Source organism: Micropterus dolomieu, linkage group LG18, assembly GCF_021292245.1.
Source record: "Micropterus dolomieu isolate WLL.071019.BEF.003 ecotype Adirondacks linkage group LG18, ASM2129224v1, whole genome shotgun sequence".
In the NCBI taxonomy this organism is placed as follows: domain Eukaryota; kingdom Metazoa; phylum Chordata; class Actinopteri; order Centrarchiformes; family Centrarchidae; genus Micropterus; species Micropterus dolomieu.
The window spans coordinates 29,098,727-29,122,764 of record NC_060167.1 but is presented as its reverse complement, the minus strand read 5'-3'; the positions used below and the strand labels follow the sequence as shown (position 1 = coordinate 29,122,764).

General features: G+C 44.7%; 1 protein-coding gene across 1 annotated transcript in view; it reads left to right on the top strand.

The window, feature by feature from the left end:
• magi1b (membrane associated guanylate kinase, WW and PDZ domain containing 1b) overlaps positions 1–23,265 on the top strand; it is a 142,764-nt gene extending 119,499 nt beyond the window's left edge. Inside the window, 13 exon segments of the mRNA XM_046076068.1 lie at positions 1,093–1,124; positions 1,593–1,637; positions 3,572–3,815; positions 7,285–7,376; positions 8,039–8,231; positions 10,137–10,508; positions 12,419–12,622; positions 15,524–15,617; positions 15,812–15,902; positions 16,693–16,836; positions 18,353–18,491; positions 21,251–21,497; positions 21,499–23,265. Coding sequence (XP_045932024.1) covers positions 1,093–1,124; positions 1,593–1,637; positions 3,572–3,815; positions 7,285–7,376; positions 8,039–8,231; positions 10,137–10,508; positions 12,419–12,622; positions 15,524–15,617; positions 15,812–15,902; positions 16,693–16,836; positions 18,353–18,491; positions 21,251–21,497; positions 21,499–22,483 — 2,882 coding nt within the window. The 3' untranslated portion in view covers positions 22,484–23,265.
• The last annotated feature ends 773 nt before the right edge of the window (positions 23,266–24,038 follow it).

Here is a 24,038-nt window from a genome sequence, read left to right as displayed (position 1 = left end):
GAGCAGATTTCCCAGGCTAGATCCAAACTGTTTTAGCATTTTAGTCATCCGTCACCCTTTCTTTGTATGCTTGCTTGTCTGCGATAATGATATTTCTGCGATGATATTCCTGGTCACTTCACTCTCACACAGAAACCCGTCTGTCATACCTTAACAACACTTTGATTTGTGTCAGGAGCACTGCGCGAAGCTGCCTGATGCCCGTGTAGTGTGTGTGTGTGTGTGTGTGTGTGTGTGCATCTGCATGGATGTTTACCAGCATATGGGGGTGGGAGGGAGACTAGATTGTGGGGAGGGAGGGAAGCAGAGGGGGAGGGGACGGTGGGTGATGATGCTGAGGAACGAAAAGGGAGGGAGAACAGTGTGCAGTGAGGTGAGAGAGAGAGAGGGAGAGAAGAGGGAAAAAAAGGAAAAGGCAGTAGGAAAGGGAGAGACGGCGCGGACACGGCAACTGCCTATAGATGCTGGAGCCTTCGACAGCGGAGCGTGGCGCTCAGCGGACACAGGAAGATGGTCTCAGTAAGAGGGGAACTGACGGTTGCCTATAATTTAATGTTCAGTATCTTGGACTCCTTCTCCATGGGTAATGCTACGGCCAGGAACTCCAGAGCACGGCTCGCTTTTCTCCTCTCTACTCCTCTCTAGCTTGCTCTCCATTCTGTCCTTTCCTCTTAACTTTCAATTTCCTCCCTCAAACGCACACTTACTCACACTCGTGCACCGCCGTCGGGTAGCCAGGGTCTAGCGAGCGCAGGGTTAGCCCTTGGGGCTGGCCCCACTCTTCCGCTGCACCAGTCAAGCCAAGCGCTGGCCGCGGCAGTGATGCAGATAGATCGCGCTGCCTGCGCGCATACACACACACACGCACACACACCCCTTTCTTCTCAAACAGCAGCCGTGCATCGGCGAGCAAAGGAACCAAGCAGGGAAAGAGAGGAAAGGAGAGAGAAGGAGACGAGGGCTAAATGAGCACTGTTGTGACATTGTTTGGGAGTCCATGTTATCTGTTCTGGTTTTGTATTTTATTGCATGGACAACATACTATAACATTACATTGGTAACCTCCTTTTTCTTTTACCCATTTCTTTTCAGGGGTGGCACCTGCAAAGAAGAGCCCAAAACTGGTAAGTACTTACTTCCTATATTTTTTTTCCCCTCTCCCATCCATCCTTCCCTCTTCTGTCCTTCATCTACATGAAGTGTCTGTCAGAGGGATATTCGGGGCACTTTCACTGCCTCTGGCTCTCTTACCTCATCTCTAACTCTCCCCTTTATGGTGTAACTTGTGCTGATGTTGTGGGTCTGTTTGTAGACATGGGATGCTGTGCTGTGCGGGGGTGGATCCCTGTGGCTTCACATCAGCGCCCCCTTCTCTCTGACAGGGGCTGGGCAAGGGGCTTTGATGCACAGCGTGAGCTGGGTTGCTAACACGCTGATGATCGCATCGCGCTGGGTGCTAAGCTTGCAGTGTGAGAGTTGAATGTATGATCACAGCTGAGTGACGGCCTCATCCTGTGATATATGCTGGATTAATGGAGGGACCCTGTTGACTGTGTCTGACTCAACGTGTGTTTGTCAATTTTGTTTTGCAGGATGATTATGAGACTGCTCCTCCATACAGAGATTACACTAGGAGGGTATGTGATGTCATTTGGGGAATAAGGTGTGGTGGTATTGGTGCTGGATATGTAGTCTGTTAGATGATAATGGTGGTGGTAGAGCATTCTCATAGCAGATGATAGAGGTGATGATTTCAGAATGAAAATAGTGTTATTGCATGTTTCCGACATGTTTGGTTGTTTATGTGCAACAAAACACACCAAAGATAACTGCTAATGCAGTGATGCATCGAGGCACTAAATTTAAGTGTGGCCTGCTGGTGGCAAAGCAGGACTGAGCAGAATCTGAGGAAGCAGCAAGGATTTGTTTTCATTGACCCAGCCCTCCCTCTCCCTCCCACCCTCCCTCAACCCCTCATTCCATCCCATCTTCTGTCTCCTTAATATGTTATTCGAGCAGGAGAAACCAATGTATTAGACCAGTCCCGGAGCGCAGAGGGAGAACACAATGACTGCAGAAGGTCAAATCGAATAGATCCATCAAGAACAAGAGATTTGTTTTCATTTGAAAGGGGAATCAGATTTGGGTTGTGTTTTTTTGTGCATCAAACTGAGAGAGAAACAAGAAGAAATGCTGCCTCATTGGCTAATGGAGGTGCCATTTTGTTTGCTGGAATCAAAGTGACCAAAAAAAATTGCTGTGAGAGGAAAGCATGTGACCCTAGGTCTGACTTTAGCACCAAACATGGCCCGCATGTGTGTGTAAATATATGAATCCATAGATTTTTATTTCTCCACACAACCCAGTGAGGTTATAACCTTCATAACACTGGTAAAGTAAGCATTCCAGCTCGATCCACAGCTCGTACTTAATATTTGTTAAAGTGTGAAGCTTCTTTTATGCCTAACAAGGATGATGAATATAAACATGAATTGCAGAGGTGTAGGAGGCTGATTCGGGGAGTAATGAGTCTGAATTTATTGAAGACATGGCTGCACTTTGAAGGCCAAACACTTTGATATTTGAGAACAGATGAGCTGCTTGCCTCCGCCCCTTACTGGTGTAATTTTGTCCACTGCATCCGAAGTACTGGGAGGTCACATGATGTGAAGAGACTGAACTGCTGTCATTTTCTCTTAGTGTCTTAAAATATCTTCCTTTTTTTCCCATGATCTGTCTGTAACCCTTTCCCTTTGCTGGTTTCTTTTTGAAATTGACAGCGTAACGGGGAAGTCGGGGCTGTAAAGAAAGATATCGTGACATTGATGACAGAAAGGATTTTTACTTGTACCTGCAGCATGCTTGAGCTCAGGATTGTATGTGCCTTTCCCTGCTCAAGCACCACTCCCCTCAAATCCTTGAGCAGGTGCTTAAGTGCCCATGTTATTGAGGGGCCAGTGGCAATTTATGAGTTTATGAGTTTAACATTTCTTCACCAGTAGAACCCTTCCTTCGTTTCAAACCCCACCAGTGCTTTATTCACTGTGAATATCTCTATATGCAGCAGTGGATGCAATTCCTTGTTAATACATTCCACTCTGTTAAACAAAAGGAATAGGCAATGTACCCTTGTAAGTTGAGCCACAGTTGCTTCTCCCACAGCTGAATGACTTAATCATGAGAAACCATTGAGGTCTTTTTTTTTTCTCCCCTTTGTATGCTAAAATAATTAACAGCGTGATTGTTCTTCACGTTGAATAAGGTAGCAGCACAACAATGTTTATACACTCCTGCTTCCTTTTGCCCCAAGGAGTAGCAATCTTCAATCTTTTTTTAACTCTAATCCACAAAAAAGTATGTATTTAAATTATCATCCCACTGTTTCTCCTCTCACAAATGACAACCCCCGTTTCCCGTTGTCTTTCCTCTGCTGAGTGTTCAATAACCTTTTAGTTTTTTTATTTTTGTCTCCACCTGTCTTGTCGCCTCTTAGTTCAACCTCCATGTTCACAGGTGTACCGACACAGAGGACTTTCAATTGTCAAATGATATTGATCTGCTCCTTCCACAGCAGTTGTCAAGAAAGGACAGTCAGAGCAGCTCCCAGCATAGCGTTTCCAGCCACCGGAGCACCCACACAGACTCACCCTTGCACTCCCTGGCCCCCGCTCTCAGCGAGAGCATCGCTCCCCCACCCCCCTCTCAGCCCCTGCCAGGCCTGCCGCCCCAGGACTCCCCAGCAGACGGGACCATCCAGAGAAAACCGGACCCCTTTAAGATTTGGGCCCAGTCCAGGAGCATGTATGAAAGTAGGCGTAAGTATATTAATTTTTGGTGACGGTTGGATGCGGGCTGCATGGGGCTGTTGGCTCAGGGGGAGACCCAGGGTGTGTTGGGTACTGCACGTTTTGGAGCAAGATTTGGGATAAGAGATAAGTCTTGTGCATGTAAGTAAATGGTTTCTACTCTAAAACTAAAGCAACAAAGACCCAACCTTTATTGGTGCTCCTGTTTGGTTTCTGGAGAGGGGTGGAAAGTGCCTAATAAACAGGCCACTTAGTGTATATGAGAACTGCTCACATGCAAACTGTCTAAATCGATTCACATAGAACTAAGCATGGCAATAGCATTGTAGAATATACATTTAAGTAAATTAAATGTAATTTTTAAATACGTAAGTATATATAAGTAAGTAGTTCAGTTTTTGGGAAAATGCGTTTATTTGCTTTCTTGAGAGATGAAGATCAATTCTGCCCACATATCTGTGCTAAATATAAAGCTAGAGCCAGCAGGTAATTAACTTAGCTTAGCACACAGAGGAAAGAAAGCAGAGGGTAACAGCTAGCTTTGTTGTTGTTGTTTTTACATTTATGTTTGTGTGTGGATTACACAAACCAGATATTACATGTTAATTTGTAAAATTTTTCTTTAAAGCCAATAAACAGATTGATTTTACTCTGGACAGATCCAAACTAGTTATTTCCCCTTCCTTCCAGTCTTTGGGCTAAGCCTGCTGGCTCTAGCTTAATATTTACAGACATGAGACTGGCAATCTTCTCATCTAACTCTCAGCAAGAAAGTGAATAAATGTATTTCCAAAAATGTTGAGTTATTCCTTTAAAGCAGTTCTTCAAAGCTACACAGTTGGGATTGATTTTATTGTCATTTCCAGCATTAGAAGCATTCTCCCGCTTGTTCTTGGTCCAGTCCTTTAAAAGCTACTAGATGCCACTTTGGTCCAATTGTTGGCACTGGCACCATTGACACACTTTTACACTAGACTTCCCTTAAGAGACACATGGGCGTATAATTAGCAGCAATAGTGGAGTGGATGTTAGTGGATTGCAAATCCCCTCCTTCTTGTCTAGCCTCGCCAAGGCAAAGGATAGCTCCAATTAAAAAGAATAACCCTCAGATATGTCAAGTAAAAAATAAATAAAATACAGGAGTCTGTAAAGGCTGAGAAACCTTAACATATAAACACTTTCCCAGGCGCTACTTGTCAAGGATTTTCGTTATTTAGATGCCTATGAAGAAGAATGTGGAAAGAAGTGCTGAGCGTGGGCTAGTAGTGCAAACGCCTGTTGGCAAGCTGCCGTGGAGGGCTGAGAGGACAATAGTGTTTGATTTGAAAAGGAAGTAAACAATAGAAATGGAGAGAGGAAAAAACCAAGACTATAGGGGAGATTATGTCTACCTGTCCTAAGGTGATGGAGTCTCAACAAGGGTTTTCTAAATTGCTGAAGACAGTTTTGTCAGTACAAATGGGAGAACATGCAAAGAGAGCACAAAGGATAATGAAAAGGAAACGACAAAGGCATATCAATGGGACATGAAAGATGAATTTTAGGAGAAGAGAAAGGTCAAGCATTGGGAGATTAAGGGATTCTGAGATTTAGAAAAGTTGAGAGGAACACACAGAGAAGGACAGGGAGGAGAGCTGACCAGCAGGTGTACATCCTCCGCTTCCTCACGCTGCATTGAGCTCCCTAACATCCAACTGTGTGCACCCCACACAGGCTTCAGCTACAGCAGAGACATTTCTCTACGCAACATTCGCTGTAATGAAAAAAGTTCTGCTAAGATCAAGGTCTTTAAACACACCATGTGGTGAACGATTTCCATTTGCAGAGAACTCACCCCCTAAAAACTCACACAGCATTAACCTGCTCTAAAATATCTAGGCCAGAGAGGATGGGAAAAAAACTCGCTTGTGCTTTATTGGCCTTCACTTTGATTATTGTCTGGTTTTTACATGTTCTCGGTTTAATTTCCACACTGTTTGAACCATCCGTGCTTGTTATTTGCAGTCCTCCCTCACAGCTCTGCACACGTCCGTCCATCTTTGTAAAATATTGATTGATTTTACACCCACTTACCTCACTGTGGGAATATTTTATGGATCCATTAATCGACAGGTGCAGAGTGTAACTGTGCAGTGGCCCCTCCTGAGAGCAGGTGCAGATTGCGACAGTTAGCCTTTGACTCTTTCTCTCCCACTTCCTCCACGGCTGCGTTGTGATAGATTGGAAGAGATAGCTGCATTCCGCGGGGATTTTAACTGTTGAGCGAAGGAACAGATTGGAAGCAGGCTGTTTATGCCTTCTGCCACCCTGCCGCCTCTTAGTGGCTTTAGTGGCCTTGGCAGCAGTGGCCCGTGTTGGAGCAAAAAGAAATCGCCCTGGGAGTTTGCTCAGAGGTACATGTTTGTCAGCCCGTACAAGCCCAGCTGCGACCATACAAATGCATGCACATACATGCATATGTGAATAAATATACACATACTAAAGCAAAGAAGCTCATGTGTACACCAGGATGAGGCCACACACATGCACCCTCGCTGCGTCTCTCTCCTGGCTCCTCCTAGCCCCCCTGAGGCTCCCCTCATCTCCACTGCGACATGAACCATGAGCTGTCATTCAGTGCAGTGCCTCTTTTAAAGGACAGCACCTTTCTAGTGACAAGCGCGCACACAGTCACACGCACACACACACACACACACACACACTTCTTTCTCCTGTGGATGGGAGTGGACTGTGAACTAGCCATACTCTGCTCAATAATATATAGCCTATTCCAGCATGTATTAGCACTTCTGTCAGGTGGGAAGTGCTCTCCAACACATACGCGGAAATGAATTTGCGTGTCACACATCACTTCATAAAAGAAAGAGTGTAGTCCATTCAAATAGTAATGTCCTCTCTGTAGGAACGTCACTGAAAATGATTTTAAAAGCGAAAAGACAATAAAACTATGCTATTTCAGACATCAGAGTGGATATTCAGCCTGATCATTTCTAATTACGGGACCAATGAATGAAGGTGCTCTGATTCCCTTTGTCAGCCTGTCGAGCTTTTGATAGTTTATTTAAGCTCTTTACCTATGCTCTTAAAATAGATTCTTTTAATCTTTTGATGGATCTGTTTGTTTGTTCTTTTCTCAAAGCCTCCAGACAGATTGTTTGTGCAAAGTGCTATCTTGGTGACAAAGCTCGGAACAGTTGGGAGGAAGATTATTTGCATGTTGACACAAGCAGGAGAATGGTTTGATACCCTGAGAACAATGGGTGCATCCATTTTGGCCATACCGTTGTCTGCAGCCCTCTTCATGACAAAGTTAGAGCATGACGTTTTAACTGGATAGGGTGATAAATATCGAGGGAGTTATACCAAATGGCTAATTTCTACTGCTTAACTCTATGTACTTGTGCAGGCACAGAAAGTCCTCTGGGCTGGCTGTTGGTATTGATGCAGAAATGTTAACGCTGGTTTGTTGATTTTACAGTTCCAGACTTCCAGGAGCAGGACATTTTCCTGTGGAGGAAGGACACAGGGTTCGGCTTTAGGATCCTCGGAGGCAATGAGCCAGGAGAGCCGGTGAGTCTCTCTCCCACTCTTGTTATCTCTCATAACTGATTCTCTCTAAGTTTGCCTTTCAATTTTCACTTTATATTTTTGTGAAATATTTAAACTAGAGTGATTCAGTAACCTGAATGACGAAAGGGGCGCTGTATTCCCATCACATCTTTATGGTTTTTCAACAGATCTGTTTTTTTATTTTTATTTATCTTCCTCCTATGGTTGTTCTGAGCTTGTGAGTAAAAATCATATCAGTCATTTCTACACAACAGATTCTTTGATCCAGTGTAAAAAAAAAAGAAAAAAAAAAAGCCACCCATCTCTCACACTTAAATGAGGCACAGTTGTTCTTGTTCACTGGCCAGCACTGTGTTTTTTTGAAGAAAAAAGATTTACTTTAGAGCTTGGCTCTGGTGACAACTGTAGCAGGCTGAAAAGAAAAGTAAAGACGTAATAGTGTGGTTTAAACGGTAGTAGACCTGTACTGCATGCCAGCTTCATGCCTGCTGTAAAAGTTGTCTTTGAATTCTTATTTAATGTATGTATGTGGATGAAGCCTTTCCATATACATATTTTAACGATCTATAGCACATAACTTTTACGAGTCTTTGCTTATATTTTCATGATCTAGATTTGTGCACGGAGTCTCACAAGTCTCCTCCATCTGCTTTGTGTTTTAGATCTACATCGGCCACATAGTGAAGTATGGAGCGGCAGACGAGGACGGACGCCTGCGGTCCGGCGATGAGCTGATATGCGTAGACGGCACAGCTGTGGTGGGCAAGTCGCACCAGCTGGTGGTGCAACTGATGCAGCAGGCTGCCAAGCAAGGCCACGTCAACCTCACTGTGCGACGCAAAACCAGCTACGCCGGTAAGAGGAATTAAGATGAGGGAGCAGCCAAGACTGTTAGAGACTGGAAGGCAGGTCCATGTTCAACCACTCCCATATGGGTGTAATTTCTGTTAGCTGTTCAAAGTTAGGTCTTGTGAATTATGGCAAATAATTAGAGACACAGGGACAGAGTGACCAATAAATCACTTTGAACTTAAATCTTCAGTCCTGGTTGATTTGGTGGCCCCTGTTGCTACCTTGGTAACAGCGAGCGTGATTTAATAACACAGGATCCAGAGTTCTGAGGGTAGCGAGCGTGTTAAGCAACACAAGAAACACAACAGAAGAGCATCTGGTGTATTTGTTTTCAGTGCAACGTAATAACTGACTAAAGTTGTTTTAATAAAGCAGTTAGTCAATAATCTGCTTTTTTCCATCATGCCACAAGCAACCACAATCTAATTTTCAGGCTGTGCACAGGGTGAGTAGTTTTCCACACAAAAGCAGGGAGCAGGAAAGTTGGTTCCCTTGCTTAGAAGCTGGAGGTGTGCAGCCTGTCGCCTGTAACTCCAACCGAACTCTTCATCTAACAGTGACTGCTTCTTTTTCATTCCATCACTCCTTGCAATGCACATTTTTAATGAGCGATTGCGATTAGGATAACACCTGGGACAAATGCATCGCGTTTTCTGCGGCGTCCTCACAGTAAAGGCCTCTTCTTGTTTCACCTGCTGAACTCTTTAATGTGACACAGCAACAGTGGGATGTTAGTTTGCATTAGCAGTAACTTAATACAACATTTACACAGTGTAAAAAGAGTGGACAGTAAACAGTGAGGCTGAAGTAAAATTAACCCAGACTACATGCATGACTTGTTTCCAGTTACAGTCTTACATGTGAAGGCGACCTGAATTCAGTGCGGGAATGGCAGACTACAACACTAACAATGAAAACGTCTGTATAGAGCTTTAATTACTGAATGTCAAAATGCAGACCAGTAACAGTGTCAAATGGGGTTTGATTTCATGAAAATCTTAAGGATATATGATTCCATTATATCATTACAGCCTCTGATGTTAGAGTACAACAGTATTCAGTTGCCATGTTTCCATTTATTTTCATCACAGTTCCATCAGGGGCCCGGGGACCTGCTTACTATGTGCAGGGGTTGCCTCCCTCTGTAATAGTGTGTAGCAGTAGGAAGCGCTCGGCCGCTACAGCAAGCAAACGCCCCCTCCCATCACTGCAATTTCATCGCTCTGCACAGCTCCACTCTGCTCCTCAGCAGGCGATAAAGAAAGGCCCATAAATATGATGGAGAGGGTGGTCAACCTTCGGCCCGATGACGCCGGCCAGACATTAGTGTATTGCCGCTACCCGTCTGCCTCACAGCAGCGGGAATATGAGGCGCCTTCCTTGAGCAGCTGCACAGGAAATGAAATGTGGAATGAAATGTCCAGATACAACAGGCGTCTTTAGTTCATCTTTTGTTCACAACAGATCAGACCAGAGATTGTTGGAGAGGTTCTTCTCCCCGAGCTGTCTTACTGGCTTGTCTTTTATCATATCAACATAAACTAGCTGTGTTAGGAGAGAAAAGTTTTTTATTTCCAGATTGTACAGGTGATGTAACATTTTGCGGTGTTGTCATATCTTGACAGTTTTAATGTTATCTTCACCGGCTTCTTACTCTGCTTTTTCTATTGTGTTATCTGCTGAACTTCTTATGTAACACTGGCTAGCCTAATGTTTATTTGTTTGTCTTCTTCCTCATCTTGATCTTCTTGTGTCATCCCCTGAATCTGTTTGCTCTCGCCACCCTGTCCACAATTTGTTCCTCTTTAAACCTTCCATAAATCATTATAAGTAATGATATAATAAGTTGTTCTCCACAGTATCTCCTCTCTGCGTCTTTCTCACCTTATCCTCCTCTGCCATCTGTAGTTAAAGCAGAGGGAGACGTGCCTCCATCGCCGGCGTCCTCCCACCACAGCAGCACCCAGGCGCCCAGCCTGACGGAGGAGATGGGGAAGCGCACTCCGCAGGGCAGCCAGAACTCCCTCAATACCGTGAGCTCCGGCAGCGGCTCCACCTCCGGCATCGGCAGCGGGGGAGGGGGCGGAGGGGCGGGGGGCAGTGGCAACGCCGTGATCGCTGCTGCAGCCGCTACTACCTCCTCTCAGCCCCCCAACACCACCTCCACTGTCTCCTCCGGCTTGCAGCCCTATGACGTAGAGATCCGCCGAGGCGAGAACGAAGGGTTCGGCTTCGTCATTGTCTCTTCTGTGTCGCGGCCTGAAGCTGGCACCACATTTGGTAAGAGATGTCACACTTTCCTGTTTGGAGTGTTCTGAAAAGTTACAAAATCTCTTCAGGCACAGTGTTGTTGATTACACATGCAAATATTGAAGAAATCATTTCCACTCAGCAAAACATGAAACACACACCATAGCTTTTCCTCATCACCGGGGCCTTTTATCTTCCTGTCTTCTTTATGGGCTGCATTTGTATCCTCCATAAAACCACTGAAAACTAAATAGCCTGACAATCAGGGCAGATTCTGGCTATTTACAGTCCCACCAGATCAATACCAACACTCTTCAAAGAAGTGGTTCTTCTTTCTCATTTTCGTCTGAACCTGTCAGAAACCCTTTCTTCGCCTGCAGCTGCTGCTACACTCACACAAGGCTTTCATAATTGATCACAAGTGAAGTGGGTCTTACATAAGGCATTTGTATTATTCAGCTGAACTTAAATGGCTTCTGCTGAGCAGGTTGGCACTAAAAGCCTAATGACAAGTTAATGGGAATGAGGACTGCAAGCAGGATAAATACAGGAAATGATCAGCGTGAATACTAGTTATTTATTTTACAACGTAGGATCAAGCGATGCACTGACTCCAGATCACCTTGTCTATATTTTTATGTTATTTTTATCACTTAGCTGATGGTAAATACTATAAAATCTGAGTTTTAGCAGTATGATTCCTTTGATCTCACACATCCTCACATATCAAGCAGTTTAAATTGGCTATACTTTGCTTTTTGTAAACTAGTGTCTTTTCTATGCAGTGCACTCTTTGCCCTGCTGCCATGTCTTTCTGCCTACACCACTATGGCATTCCACTCGTCTCTGTGCTCTTATCTGTCAGTGTGGGTGGACTGAAAAGGCCCGAAAATGCTCAACTTTCCAGGTTGCCTTACAAAATGGCAAATCTCCTTTTCACAGGCCAAAGTAGAAAGCACGGACCAGCAGATTTGATTTGACCTGACATGTAAAATCTAATGGAAACCCATTTTTCTACATGAAAGTTTCAAACTCAATGGTGGCTTTCCAATATGGCATCGGTTGATAGCAGTGAAACTAATCAGACCATTCTGAAGAAGCACTGTATTTTGTTTAGAAATGATACAGCACCTCAGTGTTTCTTTTTCTACTCGTCATCTACTTAACACTTAATACTTTACAACAAGATTCAGTCAAGCAGACAGGAAGAGGTCGGGGTTAGACATGTTTGCAGTGGGGGGAAAAAAGAGTGGAGCGTGGTTGTAGGGAGAAATGAATAATAATGAATAAGAAGATGGAGAAAGAATGAGTGATTGCACGCTTCTTTTCTCTGCCGTGACTGATGTTAGACTGCAGACAGAGAGGGAGGAAAACAGAGACCTCAGGGTAGTTGGTGTAATGTCAGCTCTGATGTATGTTTGCCATCACCAACTTTCTTCAGGTGCAGTTATTTGGGATGCAGACGACACAACACAGTTTTTTCATTATTAGCTTTTTGCTGCTGAGGGACTCTCAATAATAATGATACCTGTTTTAGAAACTTGGTGCTGAAGCAGCTTTAAGTAAGAGAGGATGAGACAGAGGGTGGAGGAGGACGAATACACTGCACATGGAGTTAAGTTTAGTTTTTCCAGTGGAAAAGTACTGAGAACTAGAGGATGACAGATTCTCTTTACAGAGAATCAAGATTTCTTCCAAGTGCACACATTTTCCCTTCTTTGCCAAAGCTTGCATTGCATTTTTTCTGGTCAGCTTCTCTAAGTGACTTTGGCTTGACTGGCTGTTGGCTGTCTGGGACTTAACCACTTAACCTTCTGATCCTCTTTTTCTACTCCTTTCCCTTCTTTCTCATTCTCTCTCAAAATACAATCCAACATCACCATACACACAAACACGCACGCCCCATATCATGCATCACAACATGTCAATGGTGACCATAGCTGGCAATGCATGTGTGGCCATGCCCCACAAAATAGGGCGCATCATTGAGGGGAGCCCGGCCGACCGCTGCGGGAAGCTGAAAGTCGGCGACCGCATCTTAGCCGTGAACGGATGCTCCATCACCAACAAGTCCCACTCTGACATCGTCAACCTCATCAAGGAGGCCGGGAACACCGTCACACTACGCATCATTCCTGGAGACGGTGAGTAAGGAATAGGTAATAGATGGTTAGGGAATCTATCCAACATATCTGTGTTCTCTGACGTGAACAAAGTCATAATATAACGAGACTAATGTCATCATTTAATGAGATTAAATATGTTTCCCTGCCCTGCCCTCTGCTGTGCTTAACGTCACCACTGTGCTGATATGGTAGTATCCCCTTCAGACCTTCTGGCTGGGACTGCATGTAAAGATGAGATAAGGAGGTGGAAAACGAAACTAACCAACAACATGTGTGATCAGGCAGAAATCTCACCACGAATCCACACAAATGTTAACTTAAGCTCCTCCGATAAAGTGCAGCTTGTGAAAAATGTCAATTGTGTGAGAAATCTTGTCACGTTTTAATCTTACGAGATCTCGTCACACCCCTAATTATTACATTGTCTGATACTGGAGTTGTCACTTTCCCGAGTGATTTATTATGTTTGCTTGTAGTGTTAAAAAGCATACAGTTTCTTCACTTGCGTGTAAAGTCACTAGAACATCTGCGCAGTGCTGAAAAAACTGCTTCTTTGGCCATATTTGGGAACTTTCTCAGCCTTTGCGTTTCTGCCTTTGGCATGCCTGCACTTTTAAATGATAGATAGATGTGGGTGTATGTGTGTGTGTGTGTGTGTGTGAGACATCCTCTATGTATGTGGGCATGTCTTTTTGTCAAAGTGGTTTTAAGGAAAAGTTTGTGCGCATTGTGTGTTGTGCTGTGCAACTGAGAGCTCTTGCTGCTTTGTGCTGACAGATCACCCTGGCATGCTTCACAAATACTGTTTAATTAAGTGTATGTGTGTGTGCAAGGAAGGCGATACTCCCTGTCAACCTGCGCACTTGTAGAAATTGGAGCTATTTGTCCGCCGCTCGTTGCTTTCCAGCTCACTTCCTATGGATGAAGAGGTTTTCTTTTCTTGCACAGCAGTTGATGAGAACAGTGAGCCAAAATTGCTCTGCCAAAAAGACACAGAGACAAGAGAGACGGCGTCAGAGAGAAATAACCGGATATGCTTTATCGGAAAGTTCTGGTTTGTGTTTATGTGCATGTGTCAAACAAACCGACGCCGGCTGACACAGAGAGTGACAGGAAAAGATTGCGGCTTGTGTTTCTAAGTTGTGTCTCTGAGTGACTGCTCTCTCTGGCTCTGTTTACACAAGACTGAGCATGCCTATTTTTGTGTGGATCAGTCCTGTCTAAACTTTCTGACATGAATAAATACCATCGGTTCTTCCGAGGTGAAGTCAGGTTCACGTCTCCCCTGTGTGGGAACACAGATGGAGTTTTGTAGTGACTGATACTCAATCTTTCTGCAATGACAAGGAAAACGGGCATGATAGTCTTCCAGCTGGTGCACAGTAATGCATGCACAAACAGCTAATGCCTTCCTCAAAGCTTGTGTCTCTGCAGCAGAGAGGCGTAGACCAAGCACACCTTATTGCTTCCTGTACGAGAAGGGAGAGAGACGCGCCTTAGGTGATATGATGTGCCATTTTTTAGCAAAACATGGGGTATAATGTGTAGTACAGCTTTTCCTCTTCTCTTATCTCTATTCGGCTTCTTTGGCTCTCTGCTCCTCTTCCTCTCTCCCGAATTTCTCATTTTGATTGTACCTGTAACTTGTAACTCGGTCTGTTAAGGGTGGGAGGGCATATTGGCAGGGCCAGAGAGAAATTACAGAAACAGCTCAGTGCTTTTTTTCTGTGTGCCATGAATGTTTTTAAGCGAAAGGGGAGAAAAGAGGCAGTGGGTCGCGAGCGGAACGGAAAGACAGAGAGAAACGGAGCTTATTCGATTAATTTCCAGACAGAAAACAGTCAGAGGAGAGAGAAATGGAGAGACGCAGCAGAATGGATGTAGTGGGTTATGCAAATAAACAGATGGAGGGGCGAATGGGGTTTACAGGGACAAATTTGAGGCTGTGAAAGGGAGAAATTAGCAACAGAAAATATTGTGAACTTGTACCACAGTTCGGGGTTGATCCACATTCGCATACACCCATGCATTAACGTAGTCTGAAAATTAAGCTTGCCCCCACCAGTGCTGCAGCATTATTAGTTAACTTTGTACCTCATGGACAATGGACAATCGAAGAGTTAAGTCAAGAGGCTCCAATAAGACTGGTGGAAGTGGAGGAGATGACTAGATTGGGGGGAGTGACCGTGAGAGGAATAGCGAGTAGGAGAAGAAGAGTGGAGTGGAGAGTTGTAATCAAATAAAGGATACCTGTAAATGGCCAAGAAAGATTAGCTTGTTAAGGAGAAGAAAGATTTCTTTATGCGACAGGAGTGGTGTAATGATGCTCTGTTTATGTCGTTACAGCCCAGCATTATTCGTTGATAACACAAAATGATTGAATCAGTGTTGAGATAAAAGACAGAGTAACCGGGAGCTTTTATATCCCTAGAGGCTGCAAGTGTGTATGTTTCCTGTTTGACATTTCACAGGCAGACAGGAGGGAGTTTCATTCTGCAGTGAGATGTATACCTTTTGGAAAAGAAACAGAAAATGCGCCGCATAATTCGGGTGTCCCAGATCTTGGTGGCGGAGGAAGCCTGGAGGCTGTGGAGCTAGTGGTGGTCCCTGTGGGTCGGCTAACGCTTGTCTACACCAGCGCTCGCGCTAAAAAATGAAAATGTTTCACATTTGAAATATAGATTTAATTCCATTACACAGTGTCTTCCAGGACACCAGGGACACTTCTGTTGGAGTAATTTTTATGGAAATTTTAATGTATGAAATTAGGAGCTCCATGGAAAAAGCAAATGTCAGTAAGATTTACTCAGTGTAGCAAGAAGAGTTTTATGTTTGCATGAGGCAGACAGGTTCCTGCCTTTTGGTCTAGACTGAAATATCTCAACAACTATTACTTTTTTTCTTTTCACTCTCCCTCAGAGTCATCAAATGCATCTTTGTTGACCAATGCGGAGAAGATCGCCACTATAACCACCACTCACACACCTCAGCAACAGGCTGCACCTGAGGCCAGGTAAGGGGCACACTGGGAAATTGAGTGTTTTGTACAGTATAGTCCTTTTAAAAAGGCAGTAGAACGTTGGGTTTTTCAGATGAAGTGTCAAAAGTAGTGCAGATTAAATTCCTCATTTAATGCCTAAAATGTGTTATGTCTCTGACTGATTGACCCTTAAACATTTCACACTGACTGCTCTCTTTCTGTCTCAGGCTCAACACCAAACCAAAACAGGAATCGTTTGAATTTAAAGCCCCGCAAGCCCCTCCTCCCCAACCCCCAACACAGCAAGTCTCACCTCAGGTAAGGAAGGACACTCCAATCATCCATTCACCTGTCGCTTCATTCATACATCCGTTCATTTCATGTTTCCATCGAGCACCCCGGCAATCTGCAGTCCAATCTGCATACATCCATCCAGCTTGTACCAGCACCCAAACATCTATTCATCCTCCATCCCTTTGTGCATCAACCATTCCACCCACCCACCTTCCCAAGGACAAACAAAGTGCCTGTTTTTATTTTTCCCTTTACGTCTACCTGCTGCCGTTATCAGAGTCCATGCATTAAGGAAAGCCTGTCTGCTTTGCAAAGTAACCCCTCAGTCCACTGTGTTCGCTGCTGAATTAATCTGGCGGTGTGGAGATTGCTCTCACAGATAGCATTGATCCCTCAGCAGAGGAGATTAGGAGGGCGTGAAGACAGGAGCTGCTGTGGCTGTCTGCCTGTCCTTGTGGTGCCCCCCCCCCCCCCCCCCCCCCCACCCATCCCCACTCCCTCTCTGCCTGTATCCTTTCTCTTTGTCCATCCAGAGCCCAAGGCATCAATAATTCAGCATCCTTACACCTGAGCATATGCATGTACACACACATACACACACATACATTCAGAGGGTCTGGCACAACTATTAAAAAGGTGTGACTTTCCTGAAGGTGGCATTTGTCCCATGCTCCTGAAATAGAAGCCCACTTCAAAGGATAGACACACACTTCAAATCTGAATCACAAACCTTGATGCAAATGTGTCTTTCTCTCTCCCTCTCTTTCCGTGTGTGTGTGTGTGTGTGTGTGTGTGTGTGGTCTGTTTTCATCAGGATGCTGAGTTCTACTCAGTGGACCTGGAGCGAGACAACAAAGGCTTTGGCTTCAGCCTGCGGGGAGGAAGAGAATACAACATGGACCTGTACGTGCTGAGGCTTGCTGAGGACGGAGCAGCTGTCCGCAACGGAAATATGAGGGTAAAGAAACAGTGTACTAACCGCATTCACACACCAAAAATCATCAAATGTTTCCAATTATTAGGCCCCATTTAGACAAATAGAAGATGCTTTGTTTTCTTTGTAACTTTCATATCCGAAGAGTTTGGTTTTTTTAAAGTGGCACTCCTGTTCTAGGAAGTAATACCCAGCCTCTGAAAACAGTTGTATAATATATTCTGTCCTGGAGGAGTTTTCTAAAGTTTGAAAAAATAACCCCTAGTGATGTCTCTCACAAGTCTTCAACTTTGTGGAAGGGCAATACTAATTCTCTGTAGTACTTTTTAATATTGTTTTGATTTAGAAAATATTTAAGTCCCTTGAAAATGAATGAAGTAAATGAAGAATAGTAGGATTCCAGTATGAATGAGCTGTGTGAGAGACGTGATTATACTCCCACATAAACTTTACACTAATCAGAATTATGTTATCGCACAATGTACCCCCAATTACTGCAAACTAAACTTTGCTGAATATAAACACGGTCGCCTACAGGCTAGGGCACATTGAGTGAGTGCAGTATCAAAACACAAGGCACACAAACATTGCAGTCATGGCGCATACCTGCTGGCAGAACATGTCCATTTTTTATTAATGAACGTGTCTCTACAAGTTGTAAAGTGCCATTCATACATGCTACAGAAGCTGTCATGAATCTGTAATATTTAACCTTTATTTTGATTAATTGCGTAAACCAGTAGCACGTCCCCGCAGGGTTAATGGATTCTCCCCTCTTTGCATGGGAGACATACGCAGCCTGTTCGCTGACTGTGTATGCATGTGAGAGCTATAAGGGAGTTTTTGATATCTGTTATTATGCTACAGTTAGGAAGTGTGTAGGGTGTGCATGTATTTGTATGCACTTGTACATGCTTATATGAATACATACATGTATGTTTGTGCACCTTGTTAGCAGAGATATTAATAGTAGCAGCTCTGTGAGGCAGAGAGAGGTGTCAGTGAGAGATCCATATTCTGCCAGAGAGGTATTCCCTCGGCGCAGACAGCACTGACGGATAACCTGAGGCGTGGAGGCAAAGAATCGGGAAGCAAAAAGTGTTTCTTCTGGCTCCTGATTTCCTCAGTTTCCTCTCTCTGTGTCTCAGTTGCTGCTTTTCGATGCAATTTGCCCTCTCTGGAAACTGTTGATTTTGAAAAAAAAATGTTTCTACTGTGCGGTTTACAGATCAGAGTGTTCAGAGTTGAGAGTGATATGTAACTTCTGCTCAATCTGTCCTCCCTTTCCTTCTTTTCTGCTGTCATTGTGTCTCTTTGAACCTTCGTGCCTCTCATCTTTCCTCTTGTGTACTTTCTTTCCCCACTGTCACTTGTTTTCCGCATTCTGTCTTGCACTGCTGTCTCCTCTCCTTTTTCTGGTTTTTGCTATTTCTCCCTTTCCCCTCTGATTTACCCCGTTCTCCCTCTCTATCTTCACCTGTAACTCTGTCTCTCCTCTCTGCCTCCCACCTTTCCTTCCCGGTCTTCTTCCTTTCCACAGGTCGGCGATGAAATCCTTGAGATCAATGGCGAGAGCACCAAGGGCATGAAGCACGCGCGGGCCATTGAGCTCATCAAGAGTGGAGGCCGGAACGCCCATCTGGTGCTCAAGAGGGGTGATGGCTCTGTGCCTGAATATGGTGGGTCAATCTACGAAAACATTCCCTTCTCCCCCATCTTCACACCCTGAGCCTGGGGGACGCCCAGTGGACGATTGTGGGTCGAAGGGGAAATAACTGTATTGCCCTCCCAGGACCCTTCACCCATCCCTGGGACAAACCCACCAGGGACAGGGAGGGGGTTGGTTTGTCTTGGGTGTCTTTCTGGTGGAGGTCACTCCTGGGCTTTGGGATTTTGAGGGGAGCAGGGGTGGAGGTGCTCCTGTGGGTGCTGTTACCCCCTCCTGCTGTCACCTGCTCTCTGTTTCCATGTCATCCCGCTGTCACTTTTCACCTTCTGGCCACTGAGCAAAAGCACTCTGCTGGGACTTTACAGAAAGGTGGTGGGTCTGATGTCAGTGCCACATGAAATCAGAAACTGTTTACAGGGTGGTTTGAATGACCAGAGTAGTAAAAATCAATGTTTCTTGTGGGTAAGAAGTAATATTGAGTGCTCCAAATCCTCATTAAACACTCATCTAGCGTTAAGAGGAAAAGAAAACTCATGCATCCCACGATAATGTCGGACATCTCGCAGCTTTGGTTAGGACGTGACACAAGCGTATTTATGATATTTATTGAAGGTGAATGTAAGCTACTGAACTCTTTGAGTGAGAACTGTATTGCGAAGAGAGAACATCTCACTATACTGTGCTTGACATTACTCACTAATCCATGGATTTTATTTGCACCCACTGTTAATGTCATTCAAAAGCTGTGACGATAGGAACTCCACCCATCCCCATTCAAAAAAAGAGTTGCTCCAATTATATAGACGTTTTGTACAGTGATTAAAAGAATAGAGGCAAGTATTTTTGTTCCATGTACAGAGCCGTGAGTCGAAGCCACATATTAATGGATAAAAGTCTATTGCTGCATGAACTTGTCTTTTTTTTTTCTCCCTTCTGTTGTCTATTTTCCATAATATTTATGGAGCGTTTCTTGTTTTTATCGTATTGACCTGTTTTGATTGATAGTCACGAGTCATCATTAATGTTTTGGGGGGGATTTTTGTTACTTTTTTTTTAAAGTGGAGATTCATTTGCCTGCCTGAAAAGTTCATCAATGTAATTTTATTTGCGCTAAGAATGTGCCGTCTTAACCTGCACCTATATGACATCATGTGAACTTGTATATTTTGGATCATTGTTTGTACTTTTTTAGTTGGCACAACCTTTGACAGTCTTGCCAGTATTCCTTTTGATTTCTGTCAGCAATGTAAAACTGCTTCATACGCCGTTGTTGTGGGTGTGCAACTCTCACTGTCTTTATTTTTTGGGTTTGGGTTTCTGCTGCTTCTGTGTCCACATGTTTAGGTATGTGTGGGTTATTGTGTCTGAGTGCGTGTGCGCTTGGTTTGAGGACTTTTCTCTGTAACTGATGGTTTCCACTGAAGGGTGAGGGCAATTTCCTGGACTGTCTCTTTATTCTGAATGACTCAATGATCAAATAAACACTTTTTTTTTTCATTGAAAATCAACACAATAATTCTCCTTTTCTTTCTTCAAGTTGGTTCCAAGCGATCTAAACCCTGTGCTTTTGTCTTTTTTTCTTTTTTTTTTTCTTCCCGTATTGCGCTGGGCTCTTGTCTTCCTTCAGGGATGGTCGCTTCCCATCTCACTGCATGTATGAGAAATGACAAGATGGGGGAGGCCTCTGTCCTCCAAAATCAGACCACGGTTTGTAACTGTCCTCCCCTGTCGTCTGGCTCTCCCTCCCACTTCCTGTCTTTCTTTTTCTTTGTCTCTCTTTTTCTCCATCTTGATCTGTGTGGTGTGGCCTCAACTCACCCATGCCAGTGCTCTAATCCATGCGTACAAATCCATTCATCCAAAATGCATTGCCAGTACTGCCGTAGCCGCTGTTATGGATACTTTATGCATACATCTGCGCCAGTTGCGTTTAACCTTTGAGCAACGAGTCTAAAGGTGAAATGAGTGTAGCTTAAAATTTTAATAGCTTAAAATTCACACTACTTTAGACCATCAGAGGACACCCTCTTTGTTATTAGTAGTTTTCTGCTGTAGTTTGTGCAGTTTGTAGTCTTTCCTTAAAATGCAGACCTGAAGACGTATTTAGAGTAGAACTGAGTAGAAAAACTGTAAGGATTAATCTTAAGAACCTGATAAGGAACTAAGCATTGGGGTGGCTGCTTATGTAGACGATTACTAGACTATCAGGGTGAATTTCCTAATAAATTCTCCATGTCTTAGCAAAATGCCGCCTATACCGCACACATTGTTACAGCAATACAGCAATAGTTTTTGGATCTCATCTTGAGCATTTTATTTGCTTTAAACATTAAAAAAGTGTCTGGCATCATGGCAGTGCATGAAAGAGCATGGCTAATCAGTTCAATCAAGCAGCATCATCAACATGCAGCACGTTGGCACTGACTGTAACCAGCCTCCAGTCCAGTTGGCCGACCAGCGAAGTCCTCTTCTGCTTCAGAGAGATGACCCCAGCTAGACCTTTGTTGTTGGTAACAAGTCTCTTCAAGCAATGGCTGCCTTTGTGTCACTGCCTTTTATTGTCATGTGTAAGCTACACTACTGTTTCACCCATTGGATGTGCCATCGAGCCGTCTTTGCTGGCATTAACATCAGAATGGCTTCCATTGGAAATGTTCTAATCTTCATGTCTGAGTTATTTAGCATGATTAATGTGAAAGCAGATAGGAGCTTTTAGAGTCTAGATGCATGTTTGATACCCCTGCCCTCGTCTGTCACACTGTGTTGCAGACGGCAGCCCCGACAACAGCATCGCAGCCAACCCAGCCTCAGGGTTACAAAACGCTGCGGAAGTGAGCGCCATGCCCTCAACCAACGCGCCATTGGAGTCAAGCTACCCACCAGAACCCCAACAATCATCCCGGAGCAAGAAGGAGCCGACCCGCCACTCTACCGGCACCGGCAAGCACCATCATTCCAACCACCGCCACCGCTCTCCCAATAAGAGAAAACACAAGGGGAGAAAGTCCAGGGAGAAAGTCCAAGGATGGCAAGGGAAGTGACGGCCACCGTCACCATTCTAGCGGGCACCGCCGCCGCCACCGTTCGCCTGACAAGGGGCACGGCCGGTCACGCAGTGCAGAAAACACCCTGGATGGCCATCACAGACAACACCGTCACGGCCGCTCACCTGAGAGGCACCACGGTCAACACTCCTCCTCTCATAACCGCCACCGCTCGCCCTACCGCTCTCCTTACCGCTCACGCCACCGTTCGCCTCACCGCTCGCCTCACCGCCACAGGTCCCCCCATCGCTCTCGGTACCACTCCCCCACCAGACGTCACGCCCACTCATCAGACCCCTACCGCCGGTACACCTCCCCAGAGAGACAGAGCCGCAGCATGGAGAAGCCCAACGGGGATGAGGCCGTATTGAAGGAGCCACCCAAGACTCCTGAACTCAGCCTCCCTTCTGAGGACAGCATCCTCCGTGAGCCCCCAGCCCTGGACCGCCTGAACAGGGAGGCCACATTTTCAACGCTGCACAGGGAGGAGCGCCTGTATGGGGAGGACAGTCTGCTGATGAAAGCCTACACCATGGAGACAGCCTACAGGGGGAACGGCCTGCTGAGTGACCTGGCATCCCGCAACCAGAGAGACGCCTACAGAGACATCACCTTGCCCAGAGTGCGCACCCCTGACTCCGATTCAGCCTATAAGAAGTACAGCTCGTTGTTGAGGGGGCGCTCACCTGAGAGGACGGTGAGGGATGGGCGCTACGCCAGTCGAGGTAGTACCCCCTTGCCACAGTACCGTACACGCAGCCTTGGACGAGATATTTCCCCAGTCAGGAGCTCCAGAAGGGATGACTCGGAGGACGAAGAGGACGATGACTATTTGGTAGAGGCTAAGGTGAGAGAGTACTTCAGGGCGCTCAAGACCGACACCAGTCGCTCATCCAAGCCAACGCTCCCTGAGCCCAAGAAGACCTACAAGGATAACCCCAAAGACCTGAGCATCTGACTGGACGGCTGACAGCCAATCACAGCCTCTATCCACAAAACACCTCAAGTACTCACTCCCATTACCACTTGGTTCTACAGAAATGCACCCAGTTAGATACACATAGATACACACACTAGACAACAAACATACACGCATACACACACACTTAACAATGTTGAGTTACTAACAAGACATTGATTCCAAAACGACTTTTAAGTGTTTTTTTTTTGTTTGTTTTTTATTGTATGTTTCTTTTTTTCTTCTTCTTGTTTTTGGTTAAGCATTCTACATTTACAGTAACTCAGACTTTTCCAGAAAATGTAAAACCATAAAAAACAATGATGTGCCTAACAGTTCCATTAATGAGCGACATTTTGTTTTTGATTTGATATGTGACTGGCATTTTGTGCCGCACTGTCAGATGATGAAATGTATGTACTTTTCCACGAGGATCCCATGGAAGTACCGAGCACCTGGATCACCGGTGCTCACGATGATGCTGTGCATGTCTTTACCGGATTCAATGTTTCTCTCTCTCTCTCTCTCTCTCTCTCTCTCTCTCTCTCTCTCTCTCTCTCTCTCTCTCTCTCTCCTGCCTTTATTCTCTTGCTCGCTCTCTTTCTTTCTCTCTCTCTTTCTCTCCCCCAGTGCCACTGTTTTTTAGACATTTGACCAGACTATAGCACAAGCCTGCATTTGTTTGTATATTTTTGACAGTTTGCAGTATGTGTACATTCAGAGGTGATCATTTTAAATGAATGAAGGGAAAATTAAAAGTTAAACTATGATGATGATGATGATGATGTTAAAATAAAATAATATATTCAACAAATGAACAAGAATGTGGTTGTTACGGTTCAGTTTCTTTGGTTATTACAGACGTTGGAATCGTTTTGAGTCATTGAAGTTCCTGGTTTAACAATAGAAAGATGTAGTGTAAGTGTCATAGTGAGGCAGATATTGGGTGGCAGGTAGAAATTGTATCGTAGGACTCTGTAGAGTACAGAGCTCTCATTATTTGGGCAAACCAAAGACAAAAGAGTGAGGAGGCTGACATTGTTATCCCAGGCCTCCCAAAAGTGTGTGTGTGTGTGTGTGTGTGTGTGTGTGGAAATGAAGTCTTTGAAGAAAAGTAAAGCAAAGAGCTTCCATCCTTTCACAACTTCAAAGCCTGGATAGAACAGTCTTAAAAAATGTTCCTCCACTCCTCCTCTCACTACTTACTTTGTGCCGTTTCTGTGCCCTATTTCTCCTGTTGTCCTCAGCACCTTCCCTTCCTCCTCTGCCTGTATCTGCCGAAAGATTTGTTGGTCGGGGGGAGGGGGAGGATAACTGTAAAGATTTTCTGAGCTTACATCATGAAGTTTCTTCCAGTTACTGTAGCACATGCCAAGTTACTTAATACCATATGTTCAAAAGTGCATTCAAGATTACCCTGTAGACACAATCTGCAGTTCATAAGACGAAATGGGAAACAGAGATGAAGCGTCATGATCAAACGTGTCAGAGCTTTTTTTGGCCCAGTTTCTCTGCAATTCAACAGGGCCTCAATGCATTTTACTCCTTTTGATCC